This window comes from Coffea eugenioides, chromosome 6, assembly GCF_003713205.1.
Source record: "Coffea eugenioides isolate CCC68of chromosome 6, Ceug_1.0, whole genome shotgun sequence".
In the NCBI taxonomy this organism is placed as follows: domain Eukaryota; kingdom Viridiplantae; phylum Streptophyta; class Magnoliopsida; order Gentianales; family Rubiaceae; genus Coffea; species Coffea eugenioides.
In genome coordinates, this window is record NC_040040.1 from 48,506,472 (window position 1) to 48,528,760 (window position 22,289).

Below are 22,289 nucleotides of genomic sequence, written 5' to 3' on the forward strand. Positions count from 1 at the left end.
TAGATTTATATTTTTATAATAAAATTTTAACTTTTTCAGCTTAAGTTGATGAAATTGTGAAGGTGGTGTGGTTGCTTATCATGCCACTGATAAAAGTTTGCTATTCAAATAGTTTGTCTTAACTTGAACTCTTTTATGGATTTTTTTAAGGGTTGTAAAAGAATTTCAATATTTAATTTATTTATTTTTTGTGTTTTTATTTGTGATAATTGGTGAACATTTGGATTGTATCTATTTATGTTTATAATGAATTTATGAAAACTTATGGTGAATTATGATATTTTAATTATATTTATCATTCCATGTTTTATGTATAACTTTTAGAAAATTTATTATTATCATAACTTAAATTAAGTTATGTTGGTAAAGTTCAAGTGTAGAATGAAACCTGCTTAGTACTTAACACTAAAAAAAAAAAAAAAAAACAGTGAACCTTTGAACCGGCCGGTTGGACCGGTCGAACCGCGAACCGGCCACCTCTCCGGTTCACTGACCGGTCTGAGTTTAAAAACATTGCTTAGACTAGGAGTCTGCTGCTTATTCTTTATATAAGCTGTCAGTTGTACCAAAGCAATATAGTTTTTCAATGAATAAGATTACCGTTTCTTGTCATGGTATCAGAGCAGCCTTCTTCAGATCAGGCCTGTAATAGTTATCTGCCACCTGGTTTGTAACAGCCTTGGCCATTCGACGGAACTCTTTCTTCATGACAGACTTGTTATACAAAGCTGAAGGCTTGTTTTGTTTCTTGGTCTTTGTTGCAGCAAGCAACACAGACTGATCTTTGCCTCCTGGTTGAATGGTCATTGTCTTCTTGTTTGCCAATCCAGAATGCTTGTAAGAGTGGAGGTCGCAAAGACTGTTGGGCGGCCCCTTGGTAAACTTGACGCTAGCGGTGCCGTTGCCAAACTCCTTAACCAAAAGGGAGTTGTTCTTCTTCACGATCTCCCATATCAGCTGCCCCGGTACTGTCGCCTTGCTCTACTCTCCATTTTTTGATTCTCTTTTGTGTTTGCTTCTTATTACATTCTTGGAACAATGGCGGAGCAAAACGAATCACAGAATCTAGGAGATTCCTCGGCAGGTGATTTGTTCCGTGATCCAAGCTCCCCATATTTTTTGACCTCTGCCAATTACACCAATGCTTCGTTAGTTCCAACGTTGCTTGATGGTGACAATTACCAACGGTGGAAACGAAATATTTTGAATTCTTTGAGAAGCAAAAATAAAATCCCATTTGTGAATGGAGAATTGCCACAACCGAAAGTTGGAAGCCGTGAAGCATTGTTTTGGAGTAAATGTGATGGGCTTGTTCTTTCATGGCTTATCAATTCGATTAGTCCGGATCTACATGATTCAATCACTTATCATGACTCGGCTAGGGAACTTTGGGTGGATTTGGAAGAACGTTTTAGTCAAAGCAATGAACCCAGAATCTATGAAATATGAAAGGACATTGCTTTGTCTACTCAAGGAACAGCTTCAGTGACCACTTTTTACTCCAAACTTAAGGCCTTATGGGATGAGTTGAGTGCCTATTCAAACCCTCCAAATTGCTCATGTGGGGGACTGAAAGAATGGCTTGCTGAAAGGGACAAAGAGCGCTCACACCAATTTTTGATGGGATTGGATGAAAAATTTAAAACCATTCGATCTCAAATATTGGCAACTGAGCCTCTCCCTTCACTTAATCGTATATTTAACATGGTTAAGACGGAAGAGAAGCAACTGAGTCTTCTTAGTCCACACGATTCTGATGGGGCAGGAGCTTTCTATGTTCAGCAGCAGCAGCCACGATCTAGTTCAGTTAGACGGCAACCATCTCAATATAATTCTGAGATGCTTCGTGTTCGGCGACAGCAAGGCCAACCACGTCAGAATGGAAATCAATCTTCGAAACAACCCAAATTACGATGTGATCATTGTAACAAGGCTGGCCATACAATGGATAGGTGTTGGGAGCTTATAGGGTATCCGAATAATTGGCAGTCTTCAAGGAAAAATCCCACCGCTGCAAATGTGTGCTCAGATGATACAACAAATTCTTCAAATTCCACTACTTCAGTTAATGGTTTGACAGCCGCACAGTATGAGCAACTTTTGTCATTGTTGAATAGTGACAAAAATGCTGGCTCGGTTAATTTTGCTGGTAACGTAATCCATCCTTTAACTCCAAATTCCTCATCCTCTTGTTGCACTTGGTTACTAGACACAGGTGCTACTCATCATTTTATAGGTGATAAAACCTTTTTGTTTGACCTAGTTAAATAAAAAAGATTCACTAATATATTCCTGTCTGATGGCACTGTGAAGCAACTCTGCGAATATGGTAGTCATCATTTGAACTCCCTGATTACTTTGCATAATATTTTGCATGCTCCAAGTTTTCATTGTAACCTTATTTCTGTCAGTCGTCTCACTAAAGAACACAATTGTGTTGCCCTATTTTTTCCTGATTTTTGTGTTGTCCAGGACCTACGCTCGAGGAAACTGATTGGGGTAGGTAAGGAACGGGATGGTCTTTACTACTTTACCACAGACTATGATGAGTCACGTCATGGCAAAGCTAATACGGCTGCAGGATCCGCTGTTCTCTGGCATCAAAGGCTAGGACATCCTTCACACGACCGGTTGGCGTCAATACCCAACTTTTCTCATATTCGTTCTGATAAAATTTGCCAAGAATGTACTGTGTGCCCTTTGGCAAAGGCTTCTAGACAAGTTTTTTCTCCAAGCATTCATAAATCTGTGACTCCTTTTCATTTGGTTCATATTGATATATGGGGACCCTATCAAACACCTTCAAGTTCTGGGGCTCATTTTTTCTTAACTCTTGTGGATGACTGTACTAGAGCAGTCTGGACATATTTATTAAAACACAAGAATGAAGCTTGTCATGCTTTTCAAAATTTTTATTTTTTGATTCAAACTCAATTTGGGTTTCAAATTAAACAAGTCAGAAGCGATAATGCACTAGAACTTACTGAAGGGGCCATGGCATTATTCTTTAGAAATAAAGGGATTGTTAATCAAACCTCTTGTGCTAGTACACCTCAACAAAATGGGGTTGTCGAAAGAAAGCATAGAGACATCCTTAATGTGGCTCGTGCTCTTCGGTTTCAGAGCAACTTGCCCATTAAATTTTGGGGGGAATGTGTTTTAACTGCTACATATATTCTCAATCGACTCCCCACATCAGCACTTGGAGGTAAAACCCCTTTTGAAGTGCTTTTTGGCAAGCCACCAACGTATAATCATTTTAGAGTATTTGGTTGTTTGTGTTATGCTATTAATCCTCTACAACTCTTGGACAAGTTTCAACCCAGGTCTAGGCCCTGTGTGTTTGTAGGGTACCCTCAAAATAAAAAGGGTTTCAAAGTTTATGATTTAGAGACAAAAAATTCTTTTTTTCCCGTGATGTACACTTTCATGAAACCTCTTTTCCTTTCAAAATTCCTTCTAGTATATCATCGTTGACACTGTCTTCCGCTTTAACACCTAACACTCCCGCACCTGTTCTTGATAATGATGATCAATGTGTTGATTCTTCTTTTAATTCTGGTCCTGAAGTGCATAATTTTGATGCCACTCTTTCCTCAAGTCCCAATCATGAGCTCCCTGTTACGGATAATCGTGTTGAAGAGATTCAGACTTCTCCACCACGCCAAGAACAGCGGATCCGAAGACCACCTGCTTACCTAAAAGACTATGTCTGTGATTATCCTAATAGTTCCTGCCACTCCAATTCAGTTTCCACTTCCAGAGCATCAGGTACTCCCTATCCTCTTAATTCTTATCTCTCCAATCACCGTTTTTCTCCATCCCATCAAGCTTTTCTTGCAGCCTTATTAACCGAGATTGAGCCTTCTACTTACTCTGCGGCTAGTCAAGATGAAAAGTGGAGGTCTGCCATGCAAATTGAACTTGATGCCTTAGCTGCAAATCATACATGGGATCTCGCACTCTTGCCAATAGGAAAGAAAGCCATTGGTTGTAAATGGGTGTATAAAATTAAATATAAGTCAGATGGTACTGTGGAGCGTTATAAAGCTCGGTTAGTGGCCAAAGGATATACCCAAGAGGAGGGACTGGATTACACTGAGACATTTTCTCCTGTAGCAAAGCTAACTACAGTGCGGTGCTTAATAGCTGTTGCTGCGGCTAAAAATTGGGAATTACATCAACTTGATGTGAATAATGCCTTTCTTCATGGTGATTTACATGAGGAAATATACATGATACCTCCTCCTGGATATTTACCATCTGGTGACAAGAGGGTTTGTCGACTTCGTAAATCTCTTTATGGTCTTAAACAGGCATCCAGGGAGTGGTTTTCTAAATTAACTCTTGCTCTCAAACAATATGGTTTTATTCAGTCTCAAGCAGATACTACTTTATTTACCATGAAGACTAATACCAGTTTTCTTGCAGTTCTGGTGTATGTTGATGATATGATAATTACAGGAAATGATTCTTTTCAATGCCAAAAATTTAAACAATTCTTGCATGGACAGTTCCATCTGAAAGATCTTGGTCCCCTTAAATTCTTCCTCGGTCTTGAGGTTGCCAGGAATCCTGAAGGAATTTTTTTGAGTCAGCGAAAGTATGCTCTGGATATTTTAACAGATACTGGTCTCAGTGGTGCAAAACCTAGTCCTATCCCAATGTCTCAACAACACCAATTGGGGCGTTCAACCAGTACGCCCTTGGCCGATCCCTCGTCTTATCGACGTCTTGTGGGTCGCCTTTTGTACCTCACTATCACACGCCCAGATATATTGTATGCTGTTAATATTTTGAGTCAGTACATGTATTCCCCTACATTAGATCATCATGATGCAGCAATGAAGGTTGTTCGATACATTAAGAATTCTCCAGGCCAGGGATTATTTTTCCCTTCTCAGAACAATCTGCAACTCACTGGTTATTGTGATGCTGATTGGGGTGCTTGTCCTAAGACGCGACGCTCTATCACGGGTTATTACATTTCTCTTGGGAATGCGCCTATCTCCTGGCGTACTAAGAAACAACCAACTGTGAGCCGCTCATCTGCTGAAGCCGAATATCGTGCCATGGCCGGTACCACTAGTGAATTGCTATGGTTATGAGCTTTATTACTTGATCTCACCATTCCTCATTTGCAGCCGATGCATCTGTTTTGTGACAACCAAGCTACACTTCATATTGCTGCCAATCCTGTCTTCCACTAGCGTACCAAACATATTGAGTTAGATTGTCACTTTGTTCATGAACGGATTCAGTCCAATGAGCTTTGTACCCATTTCATTCGTTCAGAGGATCAACCCGCTGACTTGTTCACCAAAGCGCTTGGTTTTAGTTCCTTTCAACGCTTGTTGGGCAAGCTTGGTGTTTCGTTCCTCCACACTCCAGCTTGAGGGGGGCTGTTAGCGGACTTCATCCGTATCTCTTATCTATTAGTCTTTGTGTTCATATATGAAACTAGTTGCATTAGTTAACTCCAGTACGTCTAGAAGAATTAGTCTAGGAGTCTGCTACTACTTAGACTAGGAGTCTGCTGCTTATTCTTTATATAAGCTGTCGGTTGTACCAAAGCAATATAGTTTTTCAATGAATAAGATTACCGTTTCTTGTCAATATAAGTAAATAAAAGATTATTGAAAGAAAGATATATCCAAAATTTAAAATAAGCCCGAATTGTGCAAAATAGAGTTAACAAGGGCACTCAATAGAATGTTTCTATCTAAAGTTAAATTAACTTTGAACAAAGGAACAAAGTTGAAACCCACAAAATACTAACTGAAAAGCTACACCTCGTGTCAAGATGATACAATCAAAATACTAACTTGACCACCAAATCTCCTTTAATAGTATATCCAAAATTTCCTATCTTCCAATAGTAGCGTTCCATGGCCAAGAAATCTCATTAATAGCTCCTCTTCCAAACAAATCGAAAACATGCATCATACAATAATAAAATATAAACACATATACAATCCCTACTAGTATTTTGACCAGTGCTATGCACGGGTTTATATTGGAAGGATGGGAAATATGACCAAACACAACATTATTATCCCTTTCTCTCATATTCTCCCCCTTCCTGCCACTTTTTTCACCTCTCAACCTCCTCTCTCCTCCATATGCTCCCACTCTCCACCACTCTCCTTTTCACTTTCTGAATCTAACTTTTTTGCATCCCTACAACCTTTTCTCGTTCCTTCAAATTCTACCCAATTTTCTTGTATCCCTACAATCCTTTCTCATTTCATCAAATCCTATTTTCTCTTTGCACTATTTCGCTTCCACCCAATTATCCTATCTCTTATCCAATTTTACAGCCCACTTGTCTCCTATTCTACTATTATTTTCATCTATTTATAAATGTTAATGCTAACCTATTTACTTGGCTCGCCTATGAACAAATGAGTTTGCATGTGTAATTTAATTGGATTCAAATGGGTGACAAAATTAACTCATTAATTAGTGGGTATGAAATTGACAGATTTGGATCACTTATTTTGACTTGATTAAATTAGACGTAGATTCAAACTCAATCATTAGTGGGTAAATTTAAATTACTCTAATAATTATATTCTAATTATTGCAAAGATGTATTTATCATTTTTCCTCTTCTTTAATTTCTATTATTTTATTTTTTAAAATTTATCCTACTTCCTCCATTCCTTTCATAAAAGTTTAATAAATTTCGATTGCTTGTATTAATGCTTAATTATTTTTAGACTGTCGTAAAGTGACAAAATTTGAAACTCATTATGATGACCATTTTAGGCTCCTCTAAGCAATTTTTTTTTGTTTTTTTTTCTCTTTTTTTAGGTAAAAATTGATTTATTAACTTGATATGTTGATATGATTTACTATTTTGTTACTAAACAAAATGTGGATGAAAAAGTAAATAAAATTTAGTAGCGGGCCATGAATGGGTGAATGGATAATCCAAACCCATATAAAACTATATTCATTGACGACTCGTCTATTTTGAACAATTAACTAAGTAGGAATATATAGGTTAACCTAATTATAACTTGCCCAAACTCACGTGAATCATCTAATTTGATAACTCTCCCCTAATATTTGTCTTTCCTAATCCTACAGTCCTATCTTTCTAATCCTTTCACTATTTAGGATTCATTATCTCACTTTTTAAGTGTTTTTGGACATATAAAAAGTTAGAATTATTTTTCCAAGTTGCTGCCTCATTTTTTAAGTGTTTTTAATCAAATAAAAAGCTAGAATTGCAATCATCGAGAACAAAGTAAACTTTTGGATGTAAATTTGGTGAAATACAACTTTTTTTTATCAAAATTTTGCTAAAATACCACCAAAAGCAACCTTCTAAATACAACTTTATTAATTTAAAATTCATACATAAATTTTTCTTTACATGCATTTTTTGGCGTACATGTGCTAAATGAAAAGTCATCTAGATGCTTGCACGATATTAATATTGAGTTTATTCTAAGTGCAAATAAAATGTCATAATTGTTATTTACATACTCCAATTTAATGTTAGAGTATAATTTCAACATTCAAATTTTAAAACTTTAAAAAAAACCTACTGAATAAAATCCAACATAAAAAGTATAAAAATTATAAAAAGCAAACCTATTAAAGTGCCCTAAGCTTGCTGAATACAAAAAAAAAGGATAAGTTTAAGACCACAAGAAAATTGATTTAGAAATTGTAACATAAATTATTAAAAATAAGAGTAATCGAGTATATCATTAGAAGATTTTGACAAATGATTATTGTACCCAGAAGGAAAGCGATAAAAATATAATTGGGTGAAGAACTAAAACATAGAACTAATCACATAATCTCGAGGATTTTGCTAGATAAATTAATCCTCTTTAATGAAGGAATAAAAGGGGTTAAAGTGATAAAGATATAATAGGGTGAATAATTTTAAAATGAGACTAATCAATTATCCCTGAGAATTTTGGCTTGACAAATGTATTTTATTTAATTAAGAAGTAAAAAGGACTTAAAGTATAAATAATAAACTGTAAACGATTTATGAAGGAGATAGTGGAAGAGTTTTAAATTTTAAATTTGACTAGTGATAGGATTAGTTATAACCCACTATTTTAAAGTTTTTAATTAGATTTTATGTATTAAAATAAATACAAAAATCTAGAAAAAAGAATGAGAAGTTTGGAAGCCATTAAGAGGGTCTCTGCTAAAAATTCTCTCTGCAATACATATAGATATAGATATAGATTATATCTTGTACATTATCCGTTATTCAGTCAATTATTACTACTAAATTATATTTATTCCATTTTCTTTATCTTCTAAATTTGATGTCTACAGTTGTTAGTAGCAACATAGAAGGGATTGACTGTTAGTGTTGGTTGTAGCAAAGGCTTTCAGGTTATAGGATAAAAGCAATAATTCAACCAAAACCTGAAGGAGAAGCTTTGAAATCTCGAGCATCATGTTGTTATTAAACCGAAAAAAAAAACAGTCAAAATTGTTATAAAAAGTTGCGGTGATGCCTATATTATGAACAAAATAGACATCAACGTATAATAATTATTGTAAGTCCTTTTACAATCTGTTCCAATTATTGTGTGAATAACAAATCCATTAAGAAGCAAAAACTGTGATAATGAATAACAATCACGAAATTATGTTACCATGTTTCACTTGTAAAAGCTACAATCTTGTAAAAGTTACAACAATATTCTTGACTTATGAACACAAACGGCCTATCAACCATAAAATTATAACCCCTTTCTATTTTCACTATCAAGAGTCATATGGTTTTATGAAGAGTACAAATGCCCAATTGTTAAAACTTCTTTAGGTTCACCTTCCTAGCCATCACCCTTTTTGTGATACCTATATCATGAATAAACTTGGTATAAAATAATTCAAAGAATTGTTAAAACTATAAAAATGTTCCAAGAAAAGATAGAAAAACCTGCCTATTGATGAAGAAAAAAATTGTACAAAGCATAGGAGTTCCAAGGAAAAAAAACAGAGGAAAAAAAACAACTAAGGTATTGATGAAGAAGAAAAAAAAACATGTGTATGCAACTACACATTATGTAGAAGTAAAAGCATGGAAGGTAATCGATATCCCAAGTTTAATTGAGAGTATTAGGATGAGAAAATATTTTGAAAATAAAGTGGGAAAGATAAGCCTCATTAAAGAGATAAGCCTATCTGAAATTTGATGAACGTAAGATTAAAGCGTAACAACTTGTTTTGAGGAGAGAGAAAGTAATTAAAATATAAGAGCGCATAATTTATCACAGAGTGCATTACAAAAACTCACTCAATTAGGGTGCCATGCATGAAAGAGGAAGTACTATAAGATAAGTATTAAAATACGACTTTATTATATATACATATGATTTGAAATAGAATTGATAATTTTTTTATTTTTTTGAGATACCTACTTTTGGTGGTTTTGGTGTTACTCTTTATACGATATGGTAGTAGGATGTAATTCTCATAGCTATAAGCCTATAAGGGTCATGCGGTTCATTTTTTTTCGTTTACTCTTACTCTTTAATTTTTATTTAAGGCACTTTTACTCTTTAATTTATTATTTTATATTGCCTAAAAAACATGCTCTTTTTTTTCCGCTAGTAGGAACCTATTTTTGGTAGTTTCGATAATTTTTTTTTTAATCTTTATCCTCTATGGACATAATTTTCAAAGCCATAAAGGATTCATTTTGGCTTGATTGGCCCTTAGAAACATGAGCTTCATTTTTTATTATTAAAAATAAAATAACAAAAGATAACAAAAGCTCTTTACCACATTATTTGGGCCTTAAACCAAGCAAACACAAATTTGTTTCCCAGGCCCAAATTTCTTAAGTACTAATAAATTTGGTAGCCCAAAAAAAAAAGGCGGAGAAAAAAAAAACTATCAGGAGAATTGCAGCGGCCCCCGACGAAAAACAAACCACAAAAACCCCAGAAGAGACAGAAAATAGCCACCGTTGCCGTCCGGAATAAGCAGCACCGCCGCCGCCACAGCCGCCAGGACCACTACCAGCGAACAGCAAATAGATGTAAAGTTTCTTGACTATTATTTTTGGGTTTTGCGAAGCTTATGTGACAAAAGGGCTAATGCTGCTTTGAATAACCATTTGCCTCTTTCTTGATTTTCTTGTAAATCTATCCCTCTGTGTTGAATACCTTTCAGTATTGAATGAAGTGGCTAGAATTGGTTTGTGTTGTGGAGATATATGCTCAATTGCTACTCGAATGTGAAAAGAGTTGAATTGATATTTTGCATTTGTTGCTTATCAGAAATTTCAGTTTTCTGTGACCAAGTTTTTTAACTGCCTTAGTTGTAGAATGTCTGTTCCCGATGGCACTGTGTAACCAGTTGATTTTCGTGGAGGCTGATTAATGTGGACATGGTATTGTCTGGTTTTAGGATAAATATGGGTTAAAATTGTAATAGAATAGCTCATAGAATTGCCCAAATCTCGTGCATTTGTGCCTCGTTGATGGTAAGCGAGTTGGATGATTGACCTACCTGGTAATGTATCATCAACCATTTTGTTGGCGTTTCTGAGGATTAATGGCATTCTCTGATCATTTAGTTATCAAAAATTAATAAAAATCAAATAAAAAGAAACCTGTATATGGTGGATATGATAAGAGCACCTTTATCTGTGAATTAGGTCTTGCTTGTGGTATTAATTGCTTTTAATTGGTTAGGCATCAAAACTTGATTATAAGGAGGCTATCATGAAACTTTCTAGTTTTATATGGAAAAACAGAGCAAATTTCAGAATGTTTTCAGACTCCTTGCATTGGATTGTTGCCTGCTGAGCTACCTGGTTGTAACAGTGAAAAGCATTAACATAGAGCTTTATGCTTCCTTTATTCCTATGTAAATGGATTAGAATGACTCCTTGCATTGCAATTTTAGACATCCTAAACTGTGACAAGAGTTAATCAATCCTTTGCATGTTGTTCCTGGTTAGAGATTTTGGTTATTTGGTACTCAAGTATTGTTACTGGCCCTAGGTGTGGAATATGTATTCCTGATGTAGAAGCGTTTAGCAGGTTATTTTTTGACAGGCTTATTAATGTGAACTTGTGAGCATCTGGCTTTGTGAAAAATATGGGTGCAAATGGTAATAGAGTTGCTGATGAAATTGCCCATTTCTCACACATTTACACCTCATTGAAGATGGCCAAATTTGGATCAGTGACGCTCCCGATGATCTATGTTTTGACCTTGTGGCTGAAGTTACTGATGATTATTGGCATTTTTCAGTCATTTGTTTATCCAAACCAAAAAGAAGAGACAAAGAAGAAGCTTTTAACGAATAGATTATTGCAGTTTTATTTGTGAATTTCATCTTGCTTGTGGTATTAACATCATTTGCTTTTACTTGCCACTCAATTGCAGATGGCTCGATGGGATGAGATTCTCTCTCTTCCTGTACAAAACCCGCCAACTTTGGAGTTTTCTTCCAGTGATCTTGTGTGGTCAAAGGTGGAAGGCTGGCGTGACAACATAGACAGAGTTTGTCTTATTCCATTTGCTAGAGTTGATGACTTTGTTAGGGGTGAATCAGCTAATAATGATTGTCCGACACGATTCCATGTTGAAGCAAGGAGAAGACGACCCCCTGAGATGTCTTACAAGCCGAAAGTTGATGGCATTCTTGAATACATATTGTGAGTTCCATTAAAACAAGAGGACGTGTTTGGTCTAATTTATTATTTTCGATTGCTTCTAGGCAGTTTATCTGCTATTTGCCTTCAGGAAATAAGTTAAGTTTTCTGAATATTTAGGTACTGGTGCTCTTTTGGTCCTGATGACCACAGAAAGGGAGGTGTTGTTCGACCTAGTAGGACTACCTATGTGCCAAAAAAGAAGTCTGCTGGCCGACCAAATACAAAGAGAGGCTGTACTTGTCATTTTATTGTCAAACGCTTAATTGCAGAGCCTTCAGTTGCTCTTATTATTTACAATCAAGATAAGCATGTGGATAAAAAGGGGTTGCCATGCCATGGCCCACAGGATAAGAAGGCTGCTGGGACACGTGCAATGTATGCCCCATATATCTCCGAGGATCTCCGTCTTCGTGTCTTATCTTTACTGCATGTTGGGGTCTCTGTGGAAACAATCATGCAGAGACATAACGAGTCAGTGGAGAGACAGGGAGGTCCGAGCAATCGAGATGACTTGTTAACACACAGATATGTACGTAGACAAGAGCGGAGCATACGACGTTCTTTGTATGAATTGGACGAAGATGATGCAGTCAGCATCAGCATATGGGTTAAAACCCATCAGAATTGTGTTTTCTTTTTTGAAGATTTCTCTGATTCAGACCCTTTTGTCTTGGGTATACAAACGGACTGGCAGTTGCAACAAATGATTCGTTTTGGGAATCACCGCCTCCTGGCTTCTGATTCAAGGTTTGGAACCAATAAATTGAAGGTCAGTTTTTTATTTGGATTTTTTTTTTAACTACGATGCTTCTTTGGAATATAAATTCCCGTAGAGCTTACTTACTTTTATTGAATTCCATCCAGTATCCTATTCACAGTCTTGTTGTATTCAACTTAGACAACAAGGCTATCCCGGTAGCATGGATAATCGCTCCTAGGTTAGCAGTTGGAGATGCACATAGATGGATGAGAGCTCTTTACAACAGAGTTCGCACAAAAGATCCTTCATGGAAGCTTGCTGGGTTTGTTATAGATGATCCTCTGTTTGATATTCTCACAATCAGGTTAGCATCTTAGCTTCTTAACTAAGTTTGTCCTCTTGGTTAGAAGATTTGGTACTTCCTTTTCCTTTTGTGTGCTTGTAATTTTTGACCTGATGATTTAGTTATCTTCTTCTATTTAATGCAGGGAAGTCTTTCAGTGCTCAGTGTTGATATGCTTTTGGCGAGTTCGTCATGCTTGGCACAAAAACCTGATGAAGAGATGCTCAACAATGGAGATACGTGCTGAAATTGCAAAAATGCTTGGTCAGACTGTCTTGAATATCTGCAAAGGATCTAGCAGTGCAAATGTTTTTGAGGATATGATGGAAGATTTTGTAGATGCTACTGATTTTGCTGAATATTTCAAGTCAGTTTGGTTGCCGAGGCTAGGTTAGAAGGTCTTCTGTTTTCATTGACAACATAAATGAGCAATTTTGTATCAGGTCTACTTTTAGGGAAGACATGCTTGATTTTTCCTAAACGAAAAATAGGGCTGAAACTATATGTGTCTAAAATTTATACATGATAGTTTTTACCTCAGTTTCTGTATGCATAACATGGAATAGAGGTAATTGTATGTAGCTTTAATTGAATAACAGTGGGAAATGTTCAGCATTTTGGTGGCGATTATTTTATCTTTTGTGACAGTGATTGTAGTTTGGTTTTGCACTTTCCTTTTCTCGCCTCTTTTCTTTTGTTTTATGTTGTCTGACAAGGGTTTTGTCCCCCAGGTGTGTGGTTTACTGCACTGAAAACTCTTCCTCTTGCCAGCCAGGAAACTTCTGCAGCAATAGAGTTCTACCATATCCAGTTGAAGGCCAGATTAATGAATGAGAAGGACTGTAATGTATACCAACGTGCTGACTGGTTGGTGGATAAGCTGGGCTCTAAAGTGCATTCTTACTTCTGGCTAGATGAATATTCATGTAAGGATGATTTTGCACGATACTGGAAGGATGAATGGTTGAGTGGCTTAACAAAGTGGAGGAAATCAATGAAGATTCCAGATGCTGACATTGCCATAGATGGTAAATGTGCAAAAGTTATTGACCTGGAAGATCGAGATTCTGTTCATGTGGTATGGAATCCAGGCTCTGAGTATGCATTGTGTGACTGTAACTGGTCTTGTACAGGCAATTTGTGCGAGCACGTAGTGAAAACTATCAAGTTTTGCCGTGATAAAAAATATGTTGTACCGTCTGTTAGCATGCTCCAGTATACCCAAGCTCTGATTAATATGCTGCACTGCCCACCCTATGATTCTTTGGTGCGTGACCATGCCGTTTCTTTGGCAGTCTGTGTGCAGATGCAGTTGAATGGCCAAATTTGTCCAGATAATAGTGGGATCACATCGATTTCTGTGGAGGAAGAAGTTGAGCAGACTTTGCAGAATCATGATAGGATTGTGGAAAATGAGAACCACCATGCAAATGGGGATGTTGGATCTGCACTTGAGCAGAAGCATTCAGGTTATGGAACAGATGATGCAAGGGGTACCCTAGTTGAGCAAATTGCTAGCGAAAATGATAACTGTGGTGATGGGGCTGGAAAGGAACATTCTTCTATTGGAATGGAAACTATTCCATCATCCCTCTCTACTGCTGACCCTAAGTGATTTCCCATTGAGAATAAAGTTGAGATATTCTCTAAAATCAGGATGCCAATCTATTGTGAAAATATTCTCAACATTTCATTGGCAACCCTCAACTGGAATGGAAGAGCAAAGATGGAAAAGCTAGTAACATTGGTTAAGAAAGAGTTGGCTGAGCTCAAGGATGTATCAGAAACAGCAAATGCAGAGAAAAGCAGAAGGATAGAGGAAATTTAGTGGCAGGATAAGGATGACGTGGCAGTGTCTTCTGGATGGTGTGATTGGAATATAAATTAATATAGCAATCAATTAGACTAGCAGAATGGGAGGCAATGACTCTATAAGAATGGTCAGTCCGTGGAGTGGGGATCTCCATTATACATTACCTGAAACACTACAAGGATTTGTTCACACATTGGCTTGAGCAAAGTAACTGATACAATGATCTACAAAGAAGTTGAAGATCAAGAAAATTTACGAGTTCCTGTATCAAGCTTTGAGCTGTTGAGGCCTTTCAAAGTTTGCTGCTTCAGACACTTAATGGGCCCAAGCATGTAAAGAATTTAAGATAGATGGTTAAGCTTAGCTTAGCTGCAAAGGACAGAATCCCAGTTTATTGATGGGGCAAGAGAGGTTCTTGAGGAGATTTGTTAGAAAACCCATTGTTGCTCGAGGCATAGCTTGCAGTTGCATTGTTGCTGGATAGATGTGGACCATCAAGCATGAAAATATATTGTTGCTGGACTAATGTGGAGGTGCTGATAAGGAGATTAGAATAAGCATGAGAAAAATGGTCAAGAAGGCAAGAATTGATGTCAAGGGCAAAGTACAGTGTTTGCAGAAGAATGTGGAGGTTGCATTGAGGAGCTACGAGGAACTTGAGGATGCGTTACCTCAGATGATGATCTGAGCTCGGAAGAGTTGCCTAAGCGTGCTGTGGTACTTAGGGCAGGGTAAGTGTTCCTGTTATTTTGTTTATTTTTTCTACGTGGCACACTTCTGACACTGATTTGATTTTTGCAACTTGTGTTTAATAGGTACATTGCTGTCAAATTTGCTTCAGTTTAGTGTGGCATGGGTACGATTGTGGATCCATGCTTCAGAAAGGAACTTCCACGGAGGTTGTTAAAAGTTTTTTTGTTTGTGCATAAATTCTTCTTTCTTTGACAAGCTTGCAGTTCAACAAATTTCTGTAGCTACTTTTACTTACCATTTAACTTATTTGCATGCCTTGCCTCTGTGATGAGTAATCACACAGAGAAATTGGCCATCATTATTTGCAGGCTCTCTTAAATTTGGCTACCTTGAGATCCTCTGAAAAAATTACATTCGTATTGCTCAAATATAGAAAAGCCCATGTAAGCTTAAGGTTTTATGGCTTCATAATGCCACTAGATAATGCTCAGTGTATCCTTTCATTTAAAACTAACAGAGGAAGTAGCTGCTGTCTTATTATTCCAACATGTAACTGTGTCAAGCTATGGATTTCACTTTCCTTAAAGCAATATGCAGGAAAATAATGACTTGAATGGTTGCTTAAACTGCACTGTCAAAGAAAAACAGATTGACTTTCAGGTGTTCTGAGAACTAACTCGGTTTTAGTAATCAGTAATCATTCCAAACCAGGGTCATCCCTTTCTTGAACCAGATCCTTTTTCTTTTTCCCCTTTTGTTCTTTGTCAGCTTAAGGTTGATCTGATCTTTGAGGTTTTTTTTTATCTCCGAATTTTTTCCAGTATCACATCTTTATTTTTACTTCCCAATGACTTGAATTTACGATTAGGGCAGTACAGTGTTCCGATTCACTCATGAATGGTGGTTTGTGCTCCATTTGCACATGAAACATGAGAGAGAGAGAGTCAAAAATACAATAAGGCCTCACTGGTAAAATCTCATTGTGCATAGTGCTTAGTTACTTCTTTTCTAATGAGGGAAAAGGGGAATTAAAAAAAAAAAACAGATTGAAACGTCATCTCAAACCTAATACTTGCAAAATGATGTGTTTGATTAACAAACTTTAGAAAAATGCCAAGGGAATAAAATTCCTGAAAGGCATGCTCTTTGAAGCTTCCATTCATCAACAGAAAGAATCCTCTGTCTACATCAAAATATAAAGCAAACAATACTGTTGAACTGTTGATTGATAAGAGCATAGAGAGAAACGCCCGCCGATCAGGTATGCTTAAGTTGAATGCCAAAATATCTGCGTTTGTATGATGATAAATAAATAAACATAATTGCAGAAGCAAAAGAAAGTGGGCAATGTTGCAAAAACATAAGAACTCAAAGTAGTCAAGTGATTATTTCTTGGAACATCGATCTCATGAAGCTTGAGCCAATCCATTGAAATCCTTTACCTGCTTAATAACTCTTTAAGACTTAGAATTATTTGGAAAAAACAAAAACAAAAGCACAATTCAAATTAATTTCTCTGATGAAGAGGTTTGTTGCTATTATTTTACCACGGAGACTATTCTTATGTTTGGCCAGATAAATGATATGGTTATATCAGGGAGCTTCTGTTCCATAATGTCCACAGAGAATGCCATCTGTTTAGAGTCTTGCCTGAAAGTACTGGAGCATGAAAAATTCTTCTCCTTTGTTAAATAATATATTTCACAGCATCCTATAGAAAGTTTCAGAATGTTAGAAATTGATAGGAGAACAGCTGTGAAGCTATCAACCATGAACAGATGAAAGAATCATGAGAAGAATGATCAAGTACATTTATAACAGAAGGTAATGGAAGAACACTGTGCAGTTTCTGAATTCATGTTAAACCTCGCACCTTCCGTTTTCCACTCCTTATTTTCCTTTGTAATATAAAGAGGGGACTAGGCAGATACCAAAGACCAAGAAGATTGATAACGAGTCCTCGTACAAATGCATTCCAATTTTCCATTTCTTATACTTTGTACCTGATTTAACTTTTCAATCTTAATTGTCCTAGGATCCACTCTTGAAATGTGCCTAATGGGACAAAAGGAAGCACTCTAAAATGGGTAGTAGGTCTAAAAACACCCCTCATATGTACTCTTAACCACAAATTAGTTTAGAACGGAACAGAAAAAGTTCCAACCTGATATGCAGAACAGAAAGATTCAGATTCAAGAGTAAGAAATGAGGGTTAAGAAGTTTAAACCAGAAAGTAAAGAATTGTTAGCTCTGGATTTGAACTTCGTTATAGATTGGTTTTTAAAAGATAAGCTATATGCTTTATTATATCAGCAACATAAAAGAATGGAAGTTCAAACTTGCAAATGGAGATTTGGATGTGGTAGTCGTATTTTAGTTTCATAACCAGTAAAAAGTTTAAAAGATGATGCTACTATCCTGAATCATAGACAGTGTGATGGAAGTTGCGTGAAAACAGCTATCTAATCAATGTAAAGCTCAAGGTGGCATGTTTGTAGTTCCGTTTGGATGGAATTTTAGATTTACAAAATTAGAGGAAAAATTACAGAAACAGCTTATCGAACTGAAATGATCAAACTATATCCCAGATACCACAAAAATTAGAGCATGATAACTGAAGTTTGAATAACTTACCATTGATTTTCAGCACAAGAAAGAATTTGTCAGAACACAGTTGTAGATGCTCCCAGTATGCGAAATGGGTAGAACCCGTTCACCTGACTGCAAGTTAAGGATTTTACTAAGATCAGAACTTCTGAGAATCCTACAAAGTTTAAGATGCAAAGTAAAGATTTAAGTAACTATATGAACTGAAGGCATTTGAAACATTTACATTAGTAGCTTCAAATTTTCAACTCAAACCCGACAGTGAATTCAAAGAATCCGGCTACTCTTATCTGTTCCTTTTCTTTCCCACCCTCTCTTTGTCTCTGTCAGTCAGTCAGTTGGTCTGTCTCTCTCTCTCCGGCCGCTATCTCTCCCTTCCTCCCTCTCCCTCCCTCCAGGCCCCTTTCATCATTAAAAATTAAGCTAAGAAACAACACCGTTCAGCTCACAACAGTAGCAGAAAGGAAAGGAAAGGGGTACGTCTGCATCTCATAGCATCGTATTTACTTGGGACCCTATAGGATGCTGTGGTGCATGATTTTGTTCTTGTCATCTGTCAACTTAAAAAATGTAGCAGCATGCTTTAACAAATATCTAATTTCCAGAAAAAAGGATAAAAAGATTGGTTCTGAAGTTTATCAACCATAACAAAATGGAAGACATGAAAAGGACGAATATTGTCCTTCTTCATGTCATATTCTGCCTATTCTTCTTTCCAACAAGTAGATCCTACTGCCTGAAGACCAAAAAATTCGATCAGAAGTCTTATCAATTGAATATTTTGAACTCAGCAATTTTGCATTTTTTGTCCTTCTTATTAATCTTAATTTTCAATCTCAGGTTATACGAGTTCAACTCTTCTAGTTGTTACTAATGTCACAATCCTTCTGGATCTTGTTTTCTTATAGAAAAATACATCTCTTAGTATGCAGAGTAAAAAAATTTAGATGCAGAAAAGTGAAAAATGATAAGCTCAGGTTGTCACCATAGTCACATATTGATTGCCTACAAAATAAGCTTAATGCTCCTTTAGATCAGCACAATGCTGATAGGAAGTCATTACCACAAATAAAAATGTGTTATGGAAGTCTTCGAATTCCATGATCACTTTATAGTTCCACAATTAGTAACAACCTCCATAGATCATGCCAGTAATGACAGTCCATAAAAACATTGATCTGATGTCGATGTAAACTCGAGAAGGTATTATTCTTTGAAAACGCGGCGGGGGGAAGGCATCAGGAACAGAATGGTCAGATTACATCCCTGATGCCACAAAAATTAGAGAGCAAGTACTCTCGTTGGAATATTTTGCCTTTCATTTTCGGCAAATCAAAGGATTGCGATAGTTGCAGCAACACTGTAGATGCTACCAATAGGAATAATACATGAACGTGTTTGTCTGATACTTAAGGATTTGGCTAGCATCGGCTTCCTAGGCTTCCTACAAACGTTAAGATGCAAATGCATATGTAACTTACTATTTCTTCATTGTTTATCACAACTGCAGCATAAACTAATCATGAAAAAAATGACGCCCTACCAGTACAAGGCATTGCAGCACTTAATTATTAGCTTCAATTGCCCACTCAAACCAACACTAAACTCAGAAGTCCAGCTACTCCTCTATCTGTTCCTCTCATAAACCATGCTCTCTCTCTCTCTCTCTCTCTCTCTCACAGACACACACACACACACACACCCACCCACCCACGCACATGCACAGACACATTTCTACTATTACCAAACAAGCTAAGAATTAAACAACAGGATTTCAGTTATAGTATCCAGTGCGAATTTCAGAGGATAACAATGTTTGTTTTTAAATTTGTTAAACAATATTTTTAGTCAATTAAAAAACTGGTATTGTTTAAAAGTCCCTATCTCTGCGGTGTGTATTGTTCATCGTCTTGAATCCTTGTTTCCAAGATTTTATTGTTTCTGAAAAAGTATTGGCTATGTTTCATGTAGTTGATTAATTTTTCAGTGAATGTAGCCGACATCATTAAGTCCCCAACAGAAATAATCGTAAAGCAGTGGACAAGATGAACTGCTTAATGCTTTGCGTATTGGTCAATCAATAAATCCCTTTTACCTCATGAGAAGTAACAACAAGTGTGATAAAAGCCAGTACATTAGGAAAAGAAAGAAGCAAGAACGATATCAATTACCAACGAACGCTGATTTATGAAAGGAGTCCTCGAACATACATCTAAAGCTCCCCGAACTGAAAAAAATTAAGCGTATACCATTCAGCACAAGTTGGAAAGTAAGAAGTCTGAAGTTCCAATTGCTTAACTTAGAGTACCAAATTTTTAGCTAGTAAAAACAAAATAACTAACAATGTTGCTAGGATGGTAAAAAGCTTATAGATGAACCTCTGATGGCAATAGCTTGACTTAGCAGCAGGGATTCATGCATATGCAACTGCAAGCCATCAGCAGAGAGAGTTAATGATAGAAAAGACTCAAACAAATAAATGTGAATTTCATGCTCCAATCCCTAATACAGATGGGGACATTGCACACAATTCAAGTTTCATCAACATTAATTACTGTAAAGCCTTGTTCCCTGGGTGTTTTAAAGAAGTATTTATGCCAACAACAAACAAATGCAGCCAGCTTCAATTCTTCGGTTTATTTAATGAGCCATATGTATAAAGCCATCATATTTATTGAGCATGAAGATGGACTTTTACAATCTCTCCCTTTAGACAGGATTTTATTATCATTCAATTCAGTATTTCCATGAGTCTTTCAGACTAAAAAATCTCATCTTGCTAGAACAGATTAGTGATATTTGACCATCGACGGGAGATGCTATTTTATCAGAGTATTGGTAAAAAGCAGCTCAAACATTGTGCTTGAAAAAAATTAGGCACCATTGCAATAGAGTAAAAAATAAAAAAAAACCATTGCAATAGAGCATACTGCATAATATTCCTATTTTACATATTCTGTCTTTGAGGCTCCAGATGTCAGAAAACTCTGGCAAATTTGCTTAATCCTTCCCATCTTTGCCCAAAATAGAGCAGCACATCCAGTCATCCCTTCCCCCAACCCCCACCCCCACCCCAAAAGAGGAGGGGAAGAAAAACTAGAATTGTAGGAGTGAATGATCAAATCTAGAACTTGAATATAACGCACAAAAGGGAAACAACCATGAAGAACTATACTGTAATAGCCTAATAGGTCTGTATGAAATAAAGCAATAAATGGATAATATTTTGTAGGGAATTTCGCCAATTTGGTCCCTAAACATTTTCACTTAAATCAATTTCGTCATTCATGAAATATTTTAACCAATTTAGTCCTTAAACTAATTTTTTACTTCCAATGTAGGATTTTTTACTACATTTTACTTAATTCGCGTGGACCAACAGGGGTATAATTGTCACACTGGCTTAAATCTGCCGCAATTATTCGCCGAAGAGGAAGAGTCCCAGAACACTTTCCTTTTCACAAATAATATACTTGAACACTTTCCTTCATCAATTTCTTTAGTTCTTCTTGATTACTGCTCTACATAGCCACAACCACAAAAATAACCAAATAAAATGAAGTTGACCACACAGATTCTCTCAACTTCAAATCCATCAGCCAAAAAAAAAATCTCTTTTAAAAGAAAATTTCTAATTTCACGCTAACAAGATTATACTAATACTCGGTTTTCTAATATTCAAAAGTTTAACTGTTAGTTTCAAACAGTAATTTCCACTTCCCAGTAAAGCCTACTATTTTGCTACTAAACTAAAATCTTCTTAAATCAAAAGAAAATAATGGAGAAATCCTTCGGAAGAAATTAAAATGTTGTACTACCTTGAGCGATGAAAATCCTTTGATGGACTCCGGCAATGAATCGGAATGGGAACTCAAATGCAGACAATGCAAATGATGCCATTTGGTCATGTCGAAGCCTCGAGCGTCTCTGGTAACTAAACCAAGCCCAGATTGTTTTCGAGCATTTCTTGCACGACGATCGTCTGGACTTGGCGTACTCCGCTATCATCTTCGCCGACGAAGAAGACGCCATTTTTGAGAAAAATAAAGGGGAAATTGTTGCGGAGCTAGGGCTTTTAGTAATCGTGAGAAAGTGTAAGAAATTGAGGACGACGGGCATCAATATATTGGCGGACTGGGACGGCAGTCACGGCACGCCCAAAACTATTTTCCCGGAAAAATGCTTAGGAAACCAGAAAAGACCAATGATTATGAACTCGAGGGTTTCCTTTGCTAACTTAATTAAGACAGTACGAATCAAACGAAGAAATTTTGGTCTGAATTAAGAGTGCAAAGGAACTTAGTGCAATTGTGGACTTAGTTCATAATCATGCAAAGGAACTTTGCACAAAGTTCCTTTGCATGATTATGAACTCGAGGGTTTCCTTATTAAATGAATTCTATATACTGTCTTAATTAAGCGTGAACTATAAATTACCTACGCTTTGCATTTGTCCTGGCCCTCAACCTCACC

At 36.5% G+C, this 22,289-nt stretch overlaps 2 protein-coding genes across 2 annotated transcripts; one reads left to right on the top strand and one right to left on the bottom strand.

Annotated features, from left to right (window-relative positions):
- Positions 1-609: 609 nt before the first annotated feature.
- Positions 610-1,114, bottom strand: LOC113774308 (60S ribosomal protein L28-1-like). Its single transcript, XM_027318859.1, has 2 exons — positions 1,061-1,114; positions 610-981 (listed from the first exon to the last, which is right to left on the bottom strand). Exons 1-2 carry the CDS (start codon positions 1,112-1,114, stop codon positions 610-612), a joined length of 426 nt encoding a protein of 141 aa, XP_027174660.1.
- Positions 1,115-9,913: 8,799 nt separating this feature from the next.
- LOC113776519 lies at positions 9,914-15,749 on the top strand. Its single transcript, XM_027321703.1, has 7 exons — positions 9,914-10,030; positions 11,389-11,660; positions 11,778-12,429; positions 12,525-12,724; positions 12,849-13,093; positions 13,435-15,247; positions 15,332-15,749. Exons 2-6 carry the CDS (start codon positions 11,389-11,391, stop codon positions 14,316-14,318), a joined length of 2,253 nt encoding a protein of 750 aa, XP_027177504.1. The 5' UTR covers positions 9,914-10,030; the 3' UTR covers positions 14,319-15,247; positions 15,332-15,749.
- The last annotated feature ends 6,540 nt before the right edge of the window (positions 15,750-22,289 follow it).